Source organism: Centrocercus urophasianus, unplaced genomic scaffold (genome assembly GCF_019232065.1).
Source record: "Centrocercus urophasianus isolate 14NV4802_14NV808 unplaced genomic scaffold, USGS_Curo_1.0 seq_12, whole genome shotgun sequence".
NCBI classification, from domain to species: domain Eukaryota; kingdom Metazoa; phylum Chordata; class Aves; order Galliformes; family Phasianidae; genus Centrocercus; species Centrocercus urophasianus.
In genome coordinates this window covers 34654565-34674196 of record NW_024884364.1, presented here as the reverse complement: position 1 = coordinate 34674196, position 19632 = coordinate 34654565, and the positions used below count along the sequence as shown (strand labels likewise).

General features: G+C 40.9%; 1 protein-coding gene across 1 annotated transcript in view; it reads right to left on the bottom strand.

The window, feature by feature from the left end:
- The window catches only part of EFHC2 (EF-hand domain containing 2), a 59465-nt gene extending 40101 nt beyond the window's left edge, over window positions 1–19364 (bottom strand). Inside the window, exons 1-3 of the mRNA XM_042810760.1 lie at window positions 19323–19364; window positions 10939–11127; window positions 7384–7534 (exon numbers count right to left, since the gene is read on the bottom strand). Coding sequence (XP_042666694.1) covers window positions 7384–7534; window positions 10939–11127; window positions 19323–19364 — 382 coding nt within the window. The remainder of the gene's footprint in view (window positions 1–7383; window positions 7535–10938; window positions 11128–19322) is intronic.
- Window positions 19365–19632: the final 268 nt, after the last annotated feature.

Sequence of the window (19632 nt, the reverse complement as noted above, 5' to 3'; positions counted from 1 at the left end):
TCAACCAAGCAAAGAAGTAAAAAGTGGGCAAAAAAAAAAAAAAAAAAAGGGGGAGGGGAGGAAGAGAGAAAAGGGAAAAAAAAGATCTGAACTTTACTAAAGCTAGTAGACAAGCTTCCTTCTTTAGAGTACTTTTGTGAAAGTAGGTACTATTATTTTTGGAGCATTGCATTTGTTCATATTCACTGCATTAAAGGAGGAGTAATCTGCTATGTGTTTATGTGTTTATCAGCTGAAAACTCATATTGATGAATTGGGTAATGCTTCAAAAGTTACTCAATGATGACAGAGAAGAGACTGCACATGAGAAAAGGCTGATAGAGCTGAAACTGCTTACCCTGGAACAGTAAAAGCTTAAGGGGGACCTCTGCAATGCCTATAAATACACGATGGGGAGGAATAAAGAAGACAAAGCCAGGTGGTGCCCAGGGACAAGAGAAGAGGCAATGGGTGCAAATAAAATAATAATAATAAATAAATAAGAAATTCCATATTCCATCCAAACACAAGGAAACACTTTTACTGTGATGCTAGGCAAACATACTGCAAGAGATTTCCCAGAGAGGTTGTAGAACCTCTTGGAGATGCTGAAAACCCTGCTGGCTATGGCCATAGACACCCTGCTCTAGGTGACTTTGCTTTGAGCAGACGACTTGGACCAGATTATCTTAAGAGATTCCTTCCAGCTTCAACCATTCTGGGAGTCTGAAATACCACAAGTATTTCAAAAATACCCTATAAACAACAGCCTCAGCAGGTTAAATAAGAAAGACGTACATTAAAGGAAAGTTATGCAGCTGCACGTATGACAAACTATGATTTATCATGAGTAAAGTTTGAGTTCCCAAAGAACTTCAGATTGGCAGAGCTGGGTCCAAGCTCTTGTTTTCAACATTACAAGAGAACAAAAACAATAGCAGTGAAAGTTTTGCCACATCAATACAAAGGTGTCTCTGTGTGAAGATAATACGTAGAGAATACAAAGATGGTCCAGTCCTCAGTCTCACCATCTTTGTTGTGCTTACCAACTTGGATATCCCTGTAACCCTGCAGATACCCACTGCCTAACACCAGGTAGAAACCACCAGCCCATATGACTACAACAATTCCTTGCCATCATACCTTCCCAACAATTTCATAACTACAATAATAAAAGGTGCAACTTGAAAACAACAACAGTTAACACACAAAAATTCCAAAGCTAAAGATAGTTCAAGTACTAACTTACTACAACAAGAGTAGACAATTATCTAAAAAATATCTCATTATCTCTCATTACAGAACTTTTTCCAGGGCCCTTCAGCTGTGCATCTGGTAGTATTTCCCTTTAAGTTCCTTCTGAAGGTTTTTCAGCATTGTTTTTTTTGGTCTGGGGGTAGGAGGGAGTGGAGGAAAGATGAAGAGAGGCAGAGAAGGTGGGAGAAATATATTGCTGTTTATTTATGTTTAGTGTTTTACTGGCCTTAGTTCTGAATTACTCCATGGAAATTCTTCACTGTTCAGTTTTATTTCACTAGGGACTAATCTGTATGAAATACCTTCCACAACTACATTATCAGAGTTGTTTGTTAAATTCTAACTCCTATAATGAGTAAACTCTTACAATATAACTCATAATTAGTTCAACTCCCATAAATTTTCAGGGGAATAAAGCAACAAAGCAACTCTACTTTATATTCACATTAAATAAATTATTTTAGAGCTTTTCAGCATCCTAACGTTTCACACGTACCAAAATCTGACACTTTGGCTACTGACCTTTGACTATGAAATAAATTTTAAGTTCTATCAGCTTAAACATACATATATTTAAGAGGTATCGTCACAGAAATGTTAATTAGAAAATATGATAATTAACACATTTTAACATGATGCAAGACCCCATAGTACTGCCATTAACAAAAACACATGATTCAAAAACTTTACATAATTTTGCTTAATCGTTGAGTTGCTCCAACAAAATAAAGAGATAATGTGCTTACCAGAACAGACCCCCCCACATTAATGCAAAAGTTTATTATGATTTTATTTAAAATATAATTGTTTACAATCTTCTGACATGTTTTCTGAAGTTATATTCACCTCAGAACCAGTAAGTAAACATGCAGCTATTTTTTCCATATCTCTTTTCTAAGTACAGTACATATACCCGTTTTGTTCTGAAGGGAAAAGAACTTCTTTCCTAATGGAAAATGTCTCGTATAGATAATATCAAGTCTAGCAAACCTCCATTTTTATTAGATATCACTGTGCCTGATCTACACATGTGGAGAAAATATTTTATATTGTTGAAGTTGAAATCTAATAAAATGTGATGAGCTCATGTTAGGATAATTTTAAAAATGCTAGGACCTTTCTTTTGGAAAATAATTCTATTTTTACTTCTAGAAACACGTTAGATATCATTGTAGAAGAATCTGTGCACATGCAACAGTCTCATTGCCAAGGATGGATATCTTCTATCAGTTTGAGTACGCTATCCAACTGCAGTACAAATCAGGATCCTAAATATTTGCATCTGGTCAGCCTATAGCTCTTCTATACTGTGTTCTTGTAAAGGAAGTTGGTGTGCTGCTTTTCTCAGCCAATAATGGTGCCATCAAGTTCCAACATCACAATCTGTAGCAGATTTTTTCTTCTCTCTGGGTTTCTGAGTATTTGGCAGCTACCGCAGCAGCTTAAGGAGACCTTAATAGCAGTGAAAGATTTTTGCTTACAAGGCAGCATGTGCAGTTGGGCAACACACAATTTGGTCTCTGCTGCCACATTGCTCTGCAGAAAGACAAAAGTGGTATCAAGAATTTCCTCAGCACAGCTTACTCCCTCTGCACTACTCAGGAGCGTACTAGAGAGGAGTGGAATGGGTAACACTTGGATTTTGCACACTCTGACTGTTTACACAGAAAGAAGACAACTATCCCTGCAACACAAAGAGTTCCTCCCAAGAAACAAGGGAGTTTCTTACATTTACTTAGTCACCCATCTCTGAAGATAGCCAGGTCCTGCTTTGGTCACCATTAAAAAGCAAGATTGTGATTATTTCAAGGGCTCCAAGGGGTTCTTAAACTTTTAGATAATCAGTTATACTGAAGGAGCTGCCTACAACTTCACTTTCCCAACTGCACTTTCCTCTTCAGCCAGTCAGCCTTGGGAACCTCGCCAGCAGGCAGCTTTACTTTCTTCTTCAGCTGGCTGACCTTGGGGAAAATCAGCCAGCCTCTCTATTGTGCTCTAGCTCTCAAGGCCGGGATTGCTCTGGAAGCTACATTTAACCCCAGGGGACATAAATAACCTTTTGATAAGGCAGTATCAGCCAGCCACAGTCCTTTAAACTGAAAATTAGAACTACAAAATGCTAGTATCGTCCCATCTAAACTGGTTCTCTAAAGAGAGAGCGTACTTTTATATAAGGAGAATAATTAGCTTCCAGGCTCTGGAAGAACATCGCAGTTTGTTATGAGGTAAAATTGACTGTTCTTTCCTTCATTCCTTATCTTTGATTAGTTCTTGTGCATTGTGATTGCCCTGGTATTTTTTGCTTTGATTCTGGTTTCTCAAGTTCAGGTTGGCCCCTGCATCCTTTTGTGTTTTGCAGTTTTGTAGATTCTTTCTATAGATTTCCTCCAGTGTTCCTAAGAATTTTCAAAATATTTTTCCAATCTGTAGCAAGGCAGTTTCCAAAATTAGATGTACGTTAGATTTCAGCCTCTCAGTAGTAACCTTAACTGTCCAAATTCATGTCCAAGTATAGAAGCCAATTCCACAAAGCACTTTTTAAAGTCACTAGAAAGCATTTCCCACAGATTACTTACTTTATCACTCTGAGATTTTGATCACTGGTAGAAGCACATTCTCTGGCTTTTTTAAAGCCAATTTGTCTTAATTTTGCAAAATCATAATTAAATCTAGGAATTCTAAATTACTTACCAAGTGTTCCTTCACAAAAGTCATCCTGCAGTCTATAAGCCTCTCCAAATCTTTTCCCCCGCAAAGCAACAAATACTAACCACAGAAGGGGGAGCACAGAAGGAACACTTCCTTAACCCCCCCATGCCCAGAGAGACCCATTCAGACCATCAAGCTCTCATTTGTGGGGCATGGCACAAGCACTGGTAATCTAGTGGCCTCAAAGCACTAACCAGACAAGCAAAGATCTACCTTCGATCTATCCAACCATCAACCTTTGATCTATACCATCACTGCAACAACTACTCTTCAAGAGGACTCCTAAGAATAGCTGTCTCTGTTACATCTCTTCCACCTGGGTATGCATGCAAATCAGGATCTCCACTACCTTCTTCATTCTAAAGATAAATTAAAAGTTCATCTATTCAGCATCTTTTCCACCAAAGCTTACTTCTTTTCCTCCTTTATGCAACCTCTTCCCTGAATTGCAACTCTATAACTGTCCACACAGACTAAGCCTATGCCATTCTTTAAATTCCCCACACGTTTTTCCATCATCCACATCCCCACATCTGCGCTCTTTTGTTCAGTACAATTTGCCCTTATTTCAACAAGTCAAGTTCTCCTACAGTTGAACTCTCCCCTACAGAACTCAGGCATTCTAATTAACTGAAATATTCGATTTTAGCGTAGGTACAGAGGACAGCGTTATGGTTAAGACCCTGAACTTCAGCTCAGTTCAGCTTCTCTTCCTGTTACAACTTTTTACAACTCACGGGCAAGAACTTCATTCTTTGTGCTTCAGCCTAACAGCTTCACAATGCAGTTATGCTTCTGTTCCTTTCAGTCTTCTTTTCAATCAGAACAGGGAATATGAACAATATAAAAGAAGCAACGGGTTGATTTTTATTTCAAAACTGAGCAAAAGTAATGGTTTAAGCAGATTATAAATGTATATACACATACAAGCACTTTATGGTTTATGCATTTTATATACATATTCTTACAAAAATAAGCAGTTTAAGACCGCTTTTACATGTATTCAAGAACAAACTTATTGTCCCTAAGGTAAGTTTCATAGCTTTTATTCATTTATAGAGCATAAAGCCAGTGCCTAAGTGCATAGGAGCAAGAATTCTCTGACAAGCATTTCCATCTTCTCCCCCTCCCCCACATAAGATTAATCTGTAGCTTAAGAAGAATCTTTATGTAAATAGTTATGACAAAGTATAGGCCCAAAGTCATCTCATTAGCTGCGAAGCCTAAACATACACCAACTGGTTTGGGAATCTTTCAATCTACTGCACTTCTCCCTTCCTTGACACAACCAATAAACTGAGATTCTCTACCAGCTCAGGTACAAGCAACAAATAAACAAAGCTCTCTTTTAAGCTACTGGAACACTTCTTTTTAATCCACCTCATTAGTGTTTCTACATACTCATTTATCTCATATTGAGAAGTGCTCTTACAAAACTGTAGAGGCCTTCAAGACATCCTTGCATAGAAGACTGAGAAAATCCCTCTTCCTTTTGAATACTATGCAGTAAATTTTAGATCTTGTACCAAAGATAACTTCAACAACCATTAACACAAGATCCAACCAAGGAAATAGGAGGAAACTGTAGTCTTTCTGTCAGTTCAGGATCATCACTAGACTACCAGGAACATCGGGCCTGAGGAAGTAGACTACATACCTCATACTGCAGTAGCAACCTAAAAGACTCATTCTTACAGCTAGATACAAAGCAATCAGCCTTGAATTTACTTTCTATAATGATGTAGTGCTATAATATGACAGAAAGTACACCAGTAACAGCAGAGTGGCACGAGTCTAGGTTGCAGCAAATGAGAACAAGCCCCAGTGCAGCAGCCATGGACACAGAAACAACAAACAAACATCTGCTTACCTTTGAAGGCCTCAAGTTGGCAAGGATCTCAAGTGAGATACCCTTGCCTCCACCGCCAGCCCTTGAATGTGGTCTGGGAAGGGGTGGATCCTGGCTCCACACGTTCCAGTCACTCAAGCGCATTGCACCTGAGCTCCTTTGGGTTGGCCCTGCTTTCCCAACAGGTGTTCAATCACTGTTTTAGGCCATGACCTAGCATTTCTGCTACACTTTCTGCTTTAATGAACCTGGTTTCTAGCTTCCCTCTCAGGGACATCACCTCTGCTTCTTAGTTTAACTGTATTTCCTTTGTTGATAGTCATTTGTTCCAAGCCACGTAATCTAGAAACATTTGCTCCCACTGCCATGACACACAAGTCAAGGAAATCTTTCACCTGAGAATGTTTCCAGCCTCACAGAGATAGCTGTAGTGAGGGTGTCTTATAAATTCCCAGGTGAAAAGATCCCATATGCTTTTCTTTAGGTCATGAAAAATCAATTGCCCTAGTAGGAGTAGGATGAGGTTCCTCTGAATTCAGAATCAGTTACTGCTGAACAGCCAGCAAAATTTCTGGCAAGAACTTTTCAATACAGGGAAAGCAGGGTTCAAAGTACTACTCTAAGATAAAATTCCCAGGCAACTTTATCCCAGATACAACAGAAATGTAATGCTTAATACTTTTAAATGTTATCCTATTCTGTAGACAAATACATTGATAGCATCTGATCATCTTGGAAAAGAATATCACAATTAAAGAGTTAATTTTTAAAAAAAATTCTAAATTGCTGTGCAAAGATCCACCAGAATGTATAAACTATCTTCTGGGACTGGGAGGTGCAGTCATCCCAAAATACTCATCCCAAGACATTCTGCTTATCTGGACTACATCTCTTGCAATTTCTTTTTTTTAATTTCGGCAGTGACCTATAAATATCAAGAAGCAGCAGCTGTACTCCCTTTCTGCAACAGGATGTTGACTGCCAGATCACATTTTCTTAATGTAAACCAAGTTCATTAATACTCCAGTAAATCAGCTTACTAAACCTTTCTCCACAAGTCCTCAGGCTGGCCCAAGTGTAGTGATATGACTCTGAGGAAAGGCAGCTTAGAAGTGTCACGGAAAATCTACTCAGCCAAGGGTATTTTAATCATAACCAACAGCCAGAGGCACAAAAGGTGCTCTCCTTCAGTAAATGCAAAGATATCTGCAGCTTCTAATAAACTATAAGAAAGCTTCAGCAAGAGAATTTATTAACATAGGAAGGAACCGGGACCAGGAATGAAAATCCAGAATGCAAATTGCTTTTCCAGAAGTGATACAAAACCAAAAAAAGACCAAGGATCACATTAAAGAAAAAATGTATGTGTGTGTGTATGAATGGATTCTGCCCTACTAAACATACATCTTCAAAAAGTAAGGCAATAGAAAAGTTTGTATTGTGATCCATAATAAGATGATTACAGCTATTCACTCACTGTCCATTTAAATATTAAGAATCCATGTCATGTATTCCTTAAAATGGACCAAGACTTCACTGGAAGTATTTACACTTTCAGCAAAAAATAAAACGCTATTAAAAATACATACCTTGAATTATGCCGCTATTTTTCATTTGGGGTTCAACCACTTGAATTGTATCATCTTCAAGGTAGAAGTATATTTTGCAGTGTCTTATTCTATATAGTTCTTGATTTTTATCTGGCACTTCTTCCTCAAAATAGGCATCAAAAGACAATACCTATTAAAAACAATAAATACATATAAAGCAGCAAAGTCTTCAATGCTTTTGCATAATGCATCAATAAAATAGACTTCTGCACATTATAAGCTAATTAAATGTATGGATTTCAGGAGACGGATTTACTTCTCAGAAATGCAAGAATGGAAATCCACATTAAATCACATAAATTTAATATTCTTTGGTTGGCATTTTTATTATCACAACATTTAAGCAGAGATGGAACTCCAGAGTAAAGAAATAAATCAAGTATAAAACTATCAGCAGGCTGCTTGAAAATTGTTCCAAACAAAGCATTTTTGATGGCACAATGAGCTACCTAAGAAACTTTTAGACTTCTATTCAATGAGTTCCTGGAAAATAATGACAGTAATGGCTTTACCATTGAGGTAAGTAAAAAGGAGAGTCCTTTTCAAGCAGGTCTTGCAAGCTCTCTAATGAGTGGTATGGAAGACTATGAGAAAAGTTATAGTTTTTCAGGAGTCACTTAGAGCCGTGCAATACTGTCATTTCAAAACTTACCTTATTCTGCAATTCAGCAAGAAAGGAAATCTCAGAGAGCACACCTACTGGCCTCTCTGTGGTTTCTTGGGAGAGAAATAACGCAAGAAAAAAGCCTTCACAGGTGAAGTATTCAGTGGTTTACTCCAATGGTGTTAATGTCAGGAGATCTCAGATCAAACTTTGCAAACGATTTTTATACTTCTTGGTATCATTCATGTTCTTTAATCACCAAGACCATGTTCAAGGGAATGTTCAATAAACATCTATTTTGTAGTGCAGTATGTACCAGGATGCTAGCTGTGGTAAGAGTGTGCAAGAGTCTGTTTTTTACTAAAAACTAGGCTTCCACCACCAGCACCTCCAACCAAATATGTGGGTCATATCAGTGCTAATTCATAATTCATTTTTGTAATGATTAATAAATTCAACAATCTTCATTCTTGGTTCATTAGACAAAACGACACAGTGGAAAAACAGGACCTTAATTGCTCCATTCCAGTGAGCATCTGGCAGACCTGGGCTTAAAAATGTTTGAAACCCATGTATCTGAGAATCCTGAGGGCTCAGCCAACACAGAGTTGAACTTCACCCCTTGCCCAACTGGTGATAAGCCATACAACTCCAGGATGCATGTACTCTTCTCCCTAGTCTCACTAAAGTAAGTATTTCTGACAAGCATATTGTTCAGCTGTGCTATTTGATTATTAACTGTTTTTAATTCTGTCAGCGGACATTTCTGACAACAGCCTTCTCACGAGACACCAGCCAGGTGAAAGGGTCTATTTGCATAGATTTTCAAACAGAATTGAGTATTAAATAGACTGTAATTATCCCTTTCATTAAGCATGTCCTGGTCTACATCACCAGATGGCTTTGTGGAAACTCTTCTGCAACTTCTTTATGAGCATGCTAATGTACAACCGGCACACGCTCAGCAGCCAACTGCAGTTTTGCAGATTGAAACATAATTCAGAAAGGGTGGAGAAGAAAAATTAAAGAAGATGATGACTTATTTTACATTTTAAAGTAAACTTACTTTTAGAAATAGTCAAAATTCAACATTTCCTAACTTAAGCGTCATCTGTAGTACACTGCTGTGTACAGTAGCCCTTTTTTTTAGAAATTAGAAGTTGGGCAAGAAAATTGAAAGTAACAAATATTGAACAAACTCTGTGGCATATTGCAAAGTTGGCATGTGGTTTCCCTAGCACCTGTGGAAGTCAAATTATAAACATCTTTTCAAGCCCAGGAAGCCTTGTGTATCTATTTAATCACAGAAGAAATTAAGTTTACACCTGCTTCCTATTAGGCATATGAAGTTACAAAAACTATTTCTTAACCCACTTAATATGAAGTATTACGCCCATCCTTCCTCCAACAAACTGGTATTGCTGAAAGTTGGAAAGAAAAATGGGTAAGAAAGCAGAGTACATTTAAAAACATTAACACTTCTTCATTTTTCATGGAGTCCACTTGGCTGCATCACAAACTGCAGCACTGGCAGGCATAATGCCATTTCAGGCTCTTACCTGGGGAGGTTAAATTAGTTGGGTAGTACTCTTTAACTGTCTATAATTTAAAAAAAAAGAGACATGAGCCTTCCAGAGTCTAATTCCAAACCCGTAAACTCCCATCCTGCATTGATTGCCCTGTGTAGGAATACACTGATGAGACAAAGAGAGTAGCCAGCTAGCTCATTTCACCAGCAGGTCCCCTTGCTTTCTACTTAACTCATTTATTTCATAAACTTGGACCCAAATCCTGCTAACAGGTATGTCCCCAAGAAACAAAAGCACTCTTTCATATCAAAAAAGGGGTGCAGATAGAACATGTGCAGGACTGGCCAAGGACTTAACACTTAAGCACATTACACCAATTCACATTTGAGCACATTGGTGAAAAGCAAGTGAGCAGTACTAGGGACTTGTACTAGGGACTTCAGAGGCAATGTGTATCTATCTATTCAAGCTTTACATTTTCTTGCATTAGTTCTGGTCTGCCAAGGAGACAAATAGGCAATTATACTGAAATTATCTATGTGACTTTTACTTTAAAACAAAAATTATGTCATTCTTTTCAGTGTTTAATATCCTAATAATTTTTTCATGCAACATTTCTGCAATTTGCTGAACGATTTCTTTTTCTGGATCATTTTCCTTCTCTGATTATAGGCTTATTGCTTTAGAAATAAACCATCACCAAGTAGCATTTAATGTAAATTTTAAAAAGGAAAGTAATGACAGCATGCTTGAAAATTCATATCATCTAGATAACAGTTATTTGATAACTCTCTAGCTTTAAAGGTGTCATTACACTCCTACAAAATAAATAAGTATATATATATATATTAATTCTGAATTACAGTATTTACAACAGACACAATCTATTTCCCTACCTGTGAACAAAGTCAACAGGACTTTGAGCAAACAAACAAGACCAGATAAGGGAATTCTAATCCTACAGAACTGCACTGTGGTTAGTGGTCATGCAGATTTTCTCCTGGACATAGGCCTTTCTTACATTCCTGTAACTACACATTTCCTTGTTTGATCATTTGAAAAACAATGAAATGGAAAAGAAGTAGTACATTGTTGCAAATCAATTATTTGCTATCACTATTTTAAATAGATATATATACTAACTACCCCCTTATTTTTATGATGTCCCATAGGAGATGTATCCCAATGCAGAAGTATTTGTGTATATTGCTGTAAAACATATGTCTACATTAATTATACAACATATCAGTATTATGGAAAAACAGAAGTTGCCACCTTTTTTGTTTGTCTAGGAACATTTCTCCACACAAAAACTAATCTTCTGAAGTATTTGACTGAATTTCACATCTGTCATATTGTATCTGTTCCTAAAAAAACATACAGATACTGATTTCCACATACCTGCTTGTCAAACGCTATCCAGGCAGGAGCACCACATCCAAGCTCTGCAGGAAACACGCTGGATTTAGGTTTCAGCTTCTGTCCAGGTAATGGTTCACCTCCTATTCCAGGTTTATCTTCTGCAACCAGCATAGCAACATTATTGCAGTAGCCCCAGTGCTGCGATCTGTGGAACTTTTCTTTCCCTAACTGTCAAAAATTTGGAAGCAAAGAGAGAAAACGACATTTTAATGTGTGGTTTTAAATTCATAAGAGTTACCTAGCTATGCAAGGGTGATAAATCACATAGAAGTTTTTCTGTAAGTACCTTTAATACTATCTGAGAACCTGTAACAACTTGAGTGCTGCCTGTGAAGTGACATTATTTCAGTAGTCAATTTCCTGTCTTACAGATCAAAATGGAAAGGCATTCTGGTAACATAGCCAGGCTGAAAAATAGGATGATACCAGCTGTTGTCCCCCTCTTCTTCTTCCCCGCAATAAGGACTATGGAATAAGGAAGCAAGTCACCCATGAGAACAATGCAAAAAGTGGGGGGGGGGGGAAAGCTTCCTCTATAGAACCCCACAGGTCAAATAGAAACACTTCAGGAGCACCCAGAAAACAGTCTGCTGTCATAACCTATGTTGAAGACCTTCTTCACATTTGAATTGCGGAGTGCAAAATACATACATAATCCTGAATACACTTCAATTTTGGGAATCTGGAGCTGAATCAAAAGACAGAAAATTTATTGTATCCAGGCTTATTTCAAAAGACAACCTTTGTAGCAATTTATTTTTTTTTTTTTAACATTATTATTGTTTTTCAGGCAGTTACAGATCAAGTCCTTAGAAACAACCAACTGCAAAGAAAGCCATCCTGCCTGCTCACATTTCTTGACTAGTCCTGGAGTCTGCCTTGAAGTGATGCAAAGAAGTCTCCAATGAGCACCAGTCCTGCCTGTGGGAATGCTCCTGCTCTACTGGCCTGCTCCCTCACACAGAGGCAGCTACCCCACACAGATCAGACAAACAGGAAGAGCAAACACAGGAGACAGCACCACAAACCCTTCCTCCCATTAGCGGCAGTATTGACCTGTTAGCTCCTCTTACTCTGCTCCTTTCCTCGTTCCTTCAAATCCTTGAAATGCTTTGGAACAGCTGAGTTGTGCCCCCAACCCTCAGCCTGGGGCTGAGGGACCGTGAGGAAAGCTGAGTCTGAAAGGGGAGAAACTGATGCTAGGGAAGAGAACAGGAAGGACCCAGGCAATGAAAAGGCTGGACAGCATAATTCTCCAAGCTCCACTGGAGCAGATATGTCAGTAATGTAGCAGAGGGACAGAATTGGCTCTCCCACTGCATTTGGAAGGTTGGGGTTGGATATTAGGAATAATTTTTTCTCAGAAAGAGCGGTGAGGCAGTGGCACAGGCTGCCCAGGAAGGTGGTGGAGTCACCGTCCCTGGAGGTGTTCAAGAGCCGTGTGGATGTGGCACTGAGGGACGTGGGCAGTGGGCATGGTGGGATGGGCTGCTGGTTGGACTGGTGCTCTTAGTGGTCTTTTCCGACCTTAATGATTCCTTGAAGGCTGAGCAACAGTAATTAGAGCCCACACATTTAAACCAGTGCTCCCCAAAAAGGTGTAGACAACAATGCATTACCATCATGAATAAAAATTGGCCAAGAGAAATGTTGTTCATCATGGCAACGTTTGAGTGGTCCAGAATAATACAATACACATTCAATATTCTGGGAAGAGTGAAAGCAGTGGAGCAGCAAAATCTGAAAGGAGCTGACTAGTTATTTTATTCTGCCAATATGAAATTGAGTGAGGAATCTGAAAGGCAGCTAACCTTTGGCTCATAACATTCACTGCTCATATACACAAACTAGTGCACACCGAAGGTGAAAATCTCAACGGTGCTCTAAGCTCAATGACACAGGAAGGAGAGCTCCCCCTCAGCTCAACGAACAGCTCAATCCCTACCTTAGTTTAGATTTTGCTTATAATGCAAGGGCAGTGGTATGCAAAAAACCCACATTACTTATTATTTTTATAACTGATTATTTTTAATGCCATAAAAATCAATGGCCGTACCCTGCTTAGGTTAACAAAGGCTGGACTAAGCAGCACCCTTCAAAGCAGATGCTGCAAGGTGAGACGGGACTCCCATACTGATAGCAGGAATTAATGAGAGTATGGATACCCCAGAGGAAGTACCTAAAATGCAAGCAGAGTTTTGAATAAAGGTGAGTAGAAAGGGCAAATGGCATGTAGCATAAGATAAAGGACACATGAGGAGGACAAAAAGTTATTCAAGAACAAGGGTTCTTGAATTATTTAAGAAATAAAAGACAAAATCGATACAAGGAAATATTTATTGTGTAACAAAGTTGGCCTATGGGCCTCCCTGCCATGCAACATCGCTCAAGCCAAGAATTTAACAAGATTAAAAGAAGAGCTGCATATTTGCAGGAAAGATGCCCAAAACAAAATATTTAACATCAGCACCTTTTTTTTAATGTATTTATTTTTGAGCTGTGATATTAAAAGTCATGCTTCTGTGCACAGCACAAGCACTGACGTATAGGCATTAAGAGAAGACCTTCCCTTGGTCATCCCACCCTTCCCTGAGGCCCACAGCACTGTTTCTGCAGGTGAGGACGATGGCCAAGGAGAACTGGCTGGGTCTGCCACTCCTCCCCAGCAGATTTCCAGTAAGGATGGTTTTCTCCCTCTTTTTTGGAAACTAGCAAGCTGCCCTTTCTTGTTCTGTTCCCTTTTTTATTATTACTTTTGTTCCCTGATAAGCTGATAGAAAGCTGGGGAGAAGACAGAACAGGAGGGAGATTTCAGCATTTATTAGGTCTAATATGGAATAGCTAGAGTCAAGCTGAGATTTAAAAAGGAAATTTGTGGGCAAAAACATCTCATTTACACTAAAAGCTCCATACACCAGCAGATCCATTTTGGCACAGCAAGTACTTCTTCTCTGCCTATTACCAAAGCATGAGTAAGGGAGAAAAGCAAAGTTGTTAAAGCACAGTAAGGCAGCTATCCTGAGCAAAGGAAAGTCCCTTAATGTCCTCAAAGCTTCTTCAAAAAGCATTTTCTGTCCTTCCTTTACTGGGCTTTGGTCAGTTACAGTATGAGAAATTGTTTGTCAAAGAAATCCATGTTTGCTCCTGGTGGAAATTTTCTTAGGACTGAAATCACAACAGAGTTCAAGGTGTGATTTGAAAAATAAGTGGCCCAACAGCTGCAATTCTATTAAGAATCTTTTGTGGAGTTCCTGTAGCTTTTTACAGAAAGATCATTTTAGATCAATAATCACAGTACTACTTATAAGCTCCTCTGTGAAGATCACCGAAGTCTCCTCTAGAAACACGAGCAGGTTTTAAGCAAAAGGCTTTTCTTTTTAAGCAAAAGAGTAATTACAATGGAAGATTGCAAAAGAGAAAAATGACATTTGAGAAACTTCAGCTAACGAACCCAGACAGCATCCAGCCGAAAATAGTGACAGAACATCACATTACATCCACAGCAGCATTAAGCGACTTCTAAAAGAAATCTGTGACAGTGCAGGGAAAGAGCTTTACTGTGTCAGCTGCGCTAATGCTGGCTGTAGATCAGCTGAACAAAGCTGGCCATTTTCTGTGCGGTGAGCCTGAAATAAATATTGGGGATACATTCAACAATGACGAACGTGAAGGTTGGGATTCTCTGAAGTTTTGTGGACTCAGCCACTGGGGTGCACTGCCCTGTGCTCTCAGCATCTTGCTCTTTAATACTCTGGTACAGTCACAGCAGGAAGCTGCACTTTTCAGCTGAACCAAACACAGGTAGAAATTTGTCACCACAGCCACTGTCCCAGGGGCCACATCTTGTGAAGCAAATGCCACGGGGAGTTAGGGCAAAAGCCACTGGCAGCACTGTGTTACTCTTCCCCATGTTCATTTTTAATTGCAGCTGCACTGTGGAGTCTTAGCTCAAATCCTGTATTGGGATGAACAGTGACATTTCTGAACTACTTTGGACTGCTGATATGGTGTCCTAGTTGTTTCAGCTAGAGAACAGAAATACAAGTAAATGCTGCATGCTATGCCACTGAAATCCATGCAGAATCCTGCCCTCTTGAAACACGTCACGCCAGTGAACAGAAGTGAGACAAGTAGCACCAGTTCTCACAACACAAATAGCGTCTCTCACAAAGCAAGCACTCATTTCATAGAATGGCCTGGGTTGAAAAGGACCAGAATGATCATCCAGTTTCAACCCCCCTGTTATGTGCAGGGCCGCCAACCACCAGACCAGGCTGCCCAGAGCAACATCCAGCCTGGCCTTGAATGCCTCCAGGGATGGGGCATCCACAGCCTCCTTGGGCAACCTGTTCCAGTGCGTCACCACCCCCTGAGTGAAAAACTTCCTCCTAATATCTAACCTAAACCTCCCCTGTCTCAGTTTAAAACCATTTCCTATTGAAAAGCCACATTTCAGCCACAGGTATTGTCTCCATTCACCTTCAGAGATTTCAGTATGGTTAGGGATGAGTGGTATTGTAAAAGGAGGATTGCCCTAAGACTTTGTTCCCAGCTGCAGTGGTGTCCCTCTAACATGTCCCAGAAGGTGATGCACCATCTTTCTGCCTGGAGCAGAATGACAAGCTTGCTCTTACTGCCAGAGCTGGGACAACCTGAGAGGAGACAACAGTCTAGTATAAAGGAAGCAATCAAAAATGCAGCCCTGATGGAAAGCTAAGAAAGATTTGGGCCAGGGCTGTGAGCAGACAGACCTGGGGAGTGAGGCAGCAAACAGTGGAAGGGGCTCAGGAATGAAGGCCGGAGCCTGGAGCAGGGGAAGGCACAGCATAAAGAGCTTGGAAAGCACTCTGACAAGGAAAACGAATGTCCCATTTTGACAGCAATGATTACAGAGCAGCAGCAAATAGTTAAACCAGGAAAAATCCAGGGACAGCAATGGTAGCACAAGTGAGGGCAATTCCAAGCTACTGCAATAAACAAGGAAAAGAGGGTATTTGTTCTATGCCAATAGAGTTTGCAGCAGAAATGGATACTCTCAAGTATGCACTTTTATCCCCCAAGATTTATAAAATCATTGTCTGAGTCTCCAAGAGATTGGAATTGAAAAGAATTCCCTCTCTGAGGAGGATTCCAAACCTCAGGCACAGAAAAGCACTGGTCAGAGAGAACTCACTTAATCCAACCCACAGGAATAGTCCTTTCCATCAGCTGCTGATACAAGGCAAGAACAGCAGCCTGCTATCAGAAGGTGCCTTTCACAGCAGGAGGTGGATCAGTAACACTAGCAGAGGAAGTCACAGCATGACTGTACTGTCACCAGAAACATTCCTGCCACAGTCCACACTCACACTCTTGGAGTAACAGAGCAAACCTCTTACACGTAGTGTTTCTGCCATGAGCAGCATGAAACGTGGGTATTGAGGCATGTGATTTTTTTTTTTGTGTTGGCACATACATAACTTGTATTGGCAAAGCTGAAAACCTCTCTACTGCACAATTTTCATACCAGCCAGAATTTGCAGGTGGAAGATACAGCAGTGTTTGGTCTTTCTTTGGTTATTTTATGTTGGCTTTGGTGACAGGAACAAAGCTAGTATGTATTTACAAAAATAAATGACCATGTTCCTTAACTCAACAGGGTGGTGCACCACAGGGGATCTCCATGCCCCGCCAGGCAGGGTAAGGCCATTCCCCAGTGCTGTCAGGGCAGGGGAAACCAGTCCTCACATGCATGGCACCTTCAGCCCGGCTCTTCTCTCAGAGCTGAGGAAATGCTATGTTATGTTACCATAGGAACAACTCCAGCTATTTTGAAAGTGTCTATCACCTTGGTGTATTACCCTCTACTCTAATTTGCTGCAATGCCCGAGCAGTTAGGTTTTGTCTCAGTTAAACAGAACCACAGCGGCAGCATTGCTCTGGGGCATGAATTGGAAAGAGGTACCAGTCAGTTACAGTTAAGGGGAAGAACAATAACATAGACATCACACAGGGGCTGCTGCCTTTTTGCAGCACCAGGCCTTGCAGTCTTTGGCCTTCAGCAGCAAAGGGAAGATGCACGCAGCTTGAGATGAAGCTTTTCTGCTCGCAGGCTGGATAGGAAGCAAGCACTCCTGGTAGAGCTGTTAGAGAGTAATAATAATCGTAGAGGAGCTGTACTGCAAGAGCCAGTGACCCTTAGACACAAAGATGCAAGCGCTGTGTAAGGATTTCTTAATTCCCCTTTGCCAGCGGCACTCCTTGCTGCCCTGGAGTTATTGGTGTTGTAACCACCTTAAAGCCCTGGTTTTCTGTGGGAGCTCACCCTTCTCATTAAAAACATCCAAATGGATACGTATACCTCTTCCACCTTTTGAGAGCCTCTATATGCAGCAGGTAGTATTGAAGGCAGAGAACAGAGGATTGCAGCAGTAACTTGAACAGTGACAAGAACAAGAGTGGAATTAATACCCATAATTATAAACCAAGGACTGACAGCAGCAGCAGTTCCCTATCCCCTGCTCATCCCTCTTCAGGAAATGCTTTGCTACTACTGTTTCTGTGTGATAAGAAACACTGATGGCAGTGGTCACAGTACCAGCAAGAAAATGTTTCCTTATCAATGTATCTATGGCAGTCATTTTTAATTTTTTTCCTCTTTTAAATGTGTTCTTCTTGGCCTCTCACTTGCGGAAGTGTACAAAATGAAATTAAATTGAATAGCCAACAGCTATGAAGAGATCAAATGCTTTTCAAGTAGGGCCAGTTATCATTATTACTCCCACTAAACTAAGGACTGTACAAAAAGTGCAATTAGGAGTTTTCACAACAGTGTAACTATGGCATCACAACACCGTCTTGTGGTGATTTTAACTTGTTTTCTCATCTGTAGTTCTCATTGCACATACATGCACTGTATGCACTCAGTATGACGTGTTCACTGTTTTCTGTATGTTAACTCTCCTCAACCATGTGTAGTCAAACACTGAGTCTTATCTCTGTTACAAAGCTTCTCCAAAGCCAGCTGCAGTAGGGCTCTGAAGACAGCTCTATCACAACCCCAAAAACAATAATCTCCATCAACTGATTTAAAATGAAAACTACAGAACAATTAGTTCCTGCATAGCAATTTGTTATTCTATCTCCACCTAGCAGATAAGAATGGTACACACCAATTACACTGCTTCTGATGTGCCCACTTAGCAGCTATCTGAAGTGGTACATACATAACCAATTCTTTACAATACAAATTTGAATTCAGAAAACAGTGTTCACCACCAACCCTTTTCTCCTTTCCCTTCTAAAATAACGGTACCAGCCTGCTGACCATGGGGAAGAAGTCACATGGAATATCCTTGCTGCTTGTAAGAGGTCCTGCAAGAGGTGACGTGTTGGCAGGTACCCCACAATGCTCACACACCAATGAGGCTGGGGAGCCCACATATTTCTACGCAGTTTCATTCTCCTTATATGACTACCTAGGTAGCTACACTTGCTTCTACCTGTCCTTCCTCTTTAGAGATTTTCCACTTCATGCAGGCTGATTTATTGCTCATAGAGTGGGCTCCCAGATATGCTAACAGCATGGAGCAATCTCATCTTAAGAGGCATTGAGGCTCATGGTATCGTTGGCATTAGTGCATGCATCTTAACAAACCATTTGGAAACTCTTCCTCCCTATACCTTCGGCACTACCCCTCACAGGAGGAACTAGGCTCAGAAGCCAGCCAAGCACCCAGCAGTTGGGCTGCAGAAACCAGGGCTTTGCTGGTCATTTCATAGAATACTTAGAGTTGGAAGGGACCTTTAAAGGCCACCTGGCCCTACTCCCCCGCAGTGAACAGGGACACCACAGCTACGTCAGGTTGCCCAGGTGATTCAGCCTTGTGAAAGTCTGCAGAGATGGGGCATCCACCACATCTCTGGGCAACCTGTTCCAGTGTATCACTACCCTCGCTATAAAATACTTTTTCTTTATATCCAACCTAATTCCACCCTCTTTGAGTTTGAAACCGTCTCCCTTGTTCCATCACCACAGTGCCTGCTAAAGAGTCTGTCCCCTCTCCTTCAGCTCACAGCGTGAAAACCAGATTCCCCTCCAGATATTTCACACTTATTAAGAAAGCCCGTACTGCTCTGTCTGCTTCTTAAAGGCAACACCTCCAGTGCCATTCCCAAATCCTTCCTCCCCTTCCACATCACTTCACGGCACAGTACTCAGCAAATTATCCCTGCAGGCAGTGATGCGCTCAGCTCCGCAACGCCCTCTCCACGCCCCCTGCTGCCAGCCCTGCCGACAGCCTTAAGCTCATCTTTTCTTCCCTCTGGCCCTCGGGCAACGAGGCTAGAGGGAAAGGAAGGGACGTCCCGTCTGTACCACTCACGTTCCGGCCGACGGAGAAGCCGGGCAGCAGCGGCAGAGCCATGACCGGACCGCCAACGCCAGCCCGGCTCGTGGCGCTCCAGGGCCGTTGCCTGGAGACCGGCGAGTGACGTCGAAGAGGGGGCAGGGCGAAGAACAGAGGGGCCGAAAAGAGCCGAGTAGAGCCGAGTGGAACCGAGTGAGGCCGAGCGGAGCCGAGCGCAGCCGAACGCGGCGCCCCCTAGGCGGGGTAGAAAGCCCCGAGGAATTACCTTCTAACGCTTTTCATTTTGCCACTTTTTTATACTGCGCGTTTTACTTTGTTGCCCTGG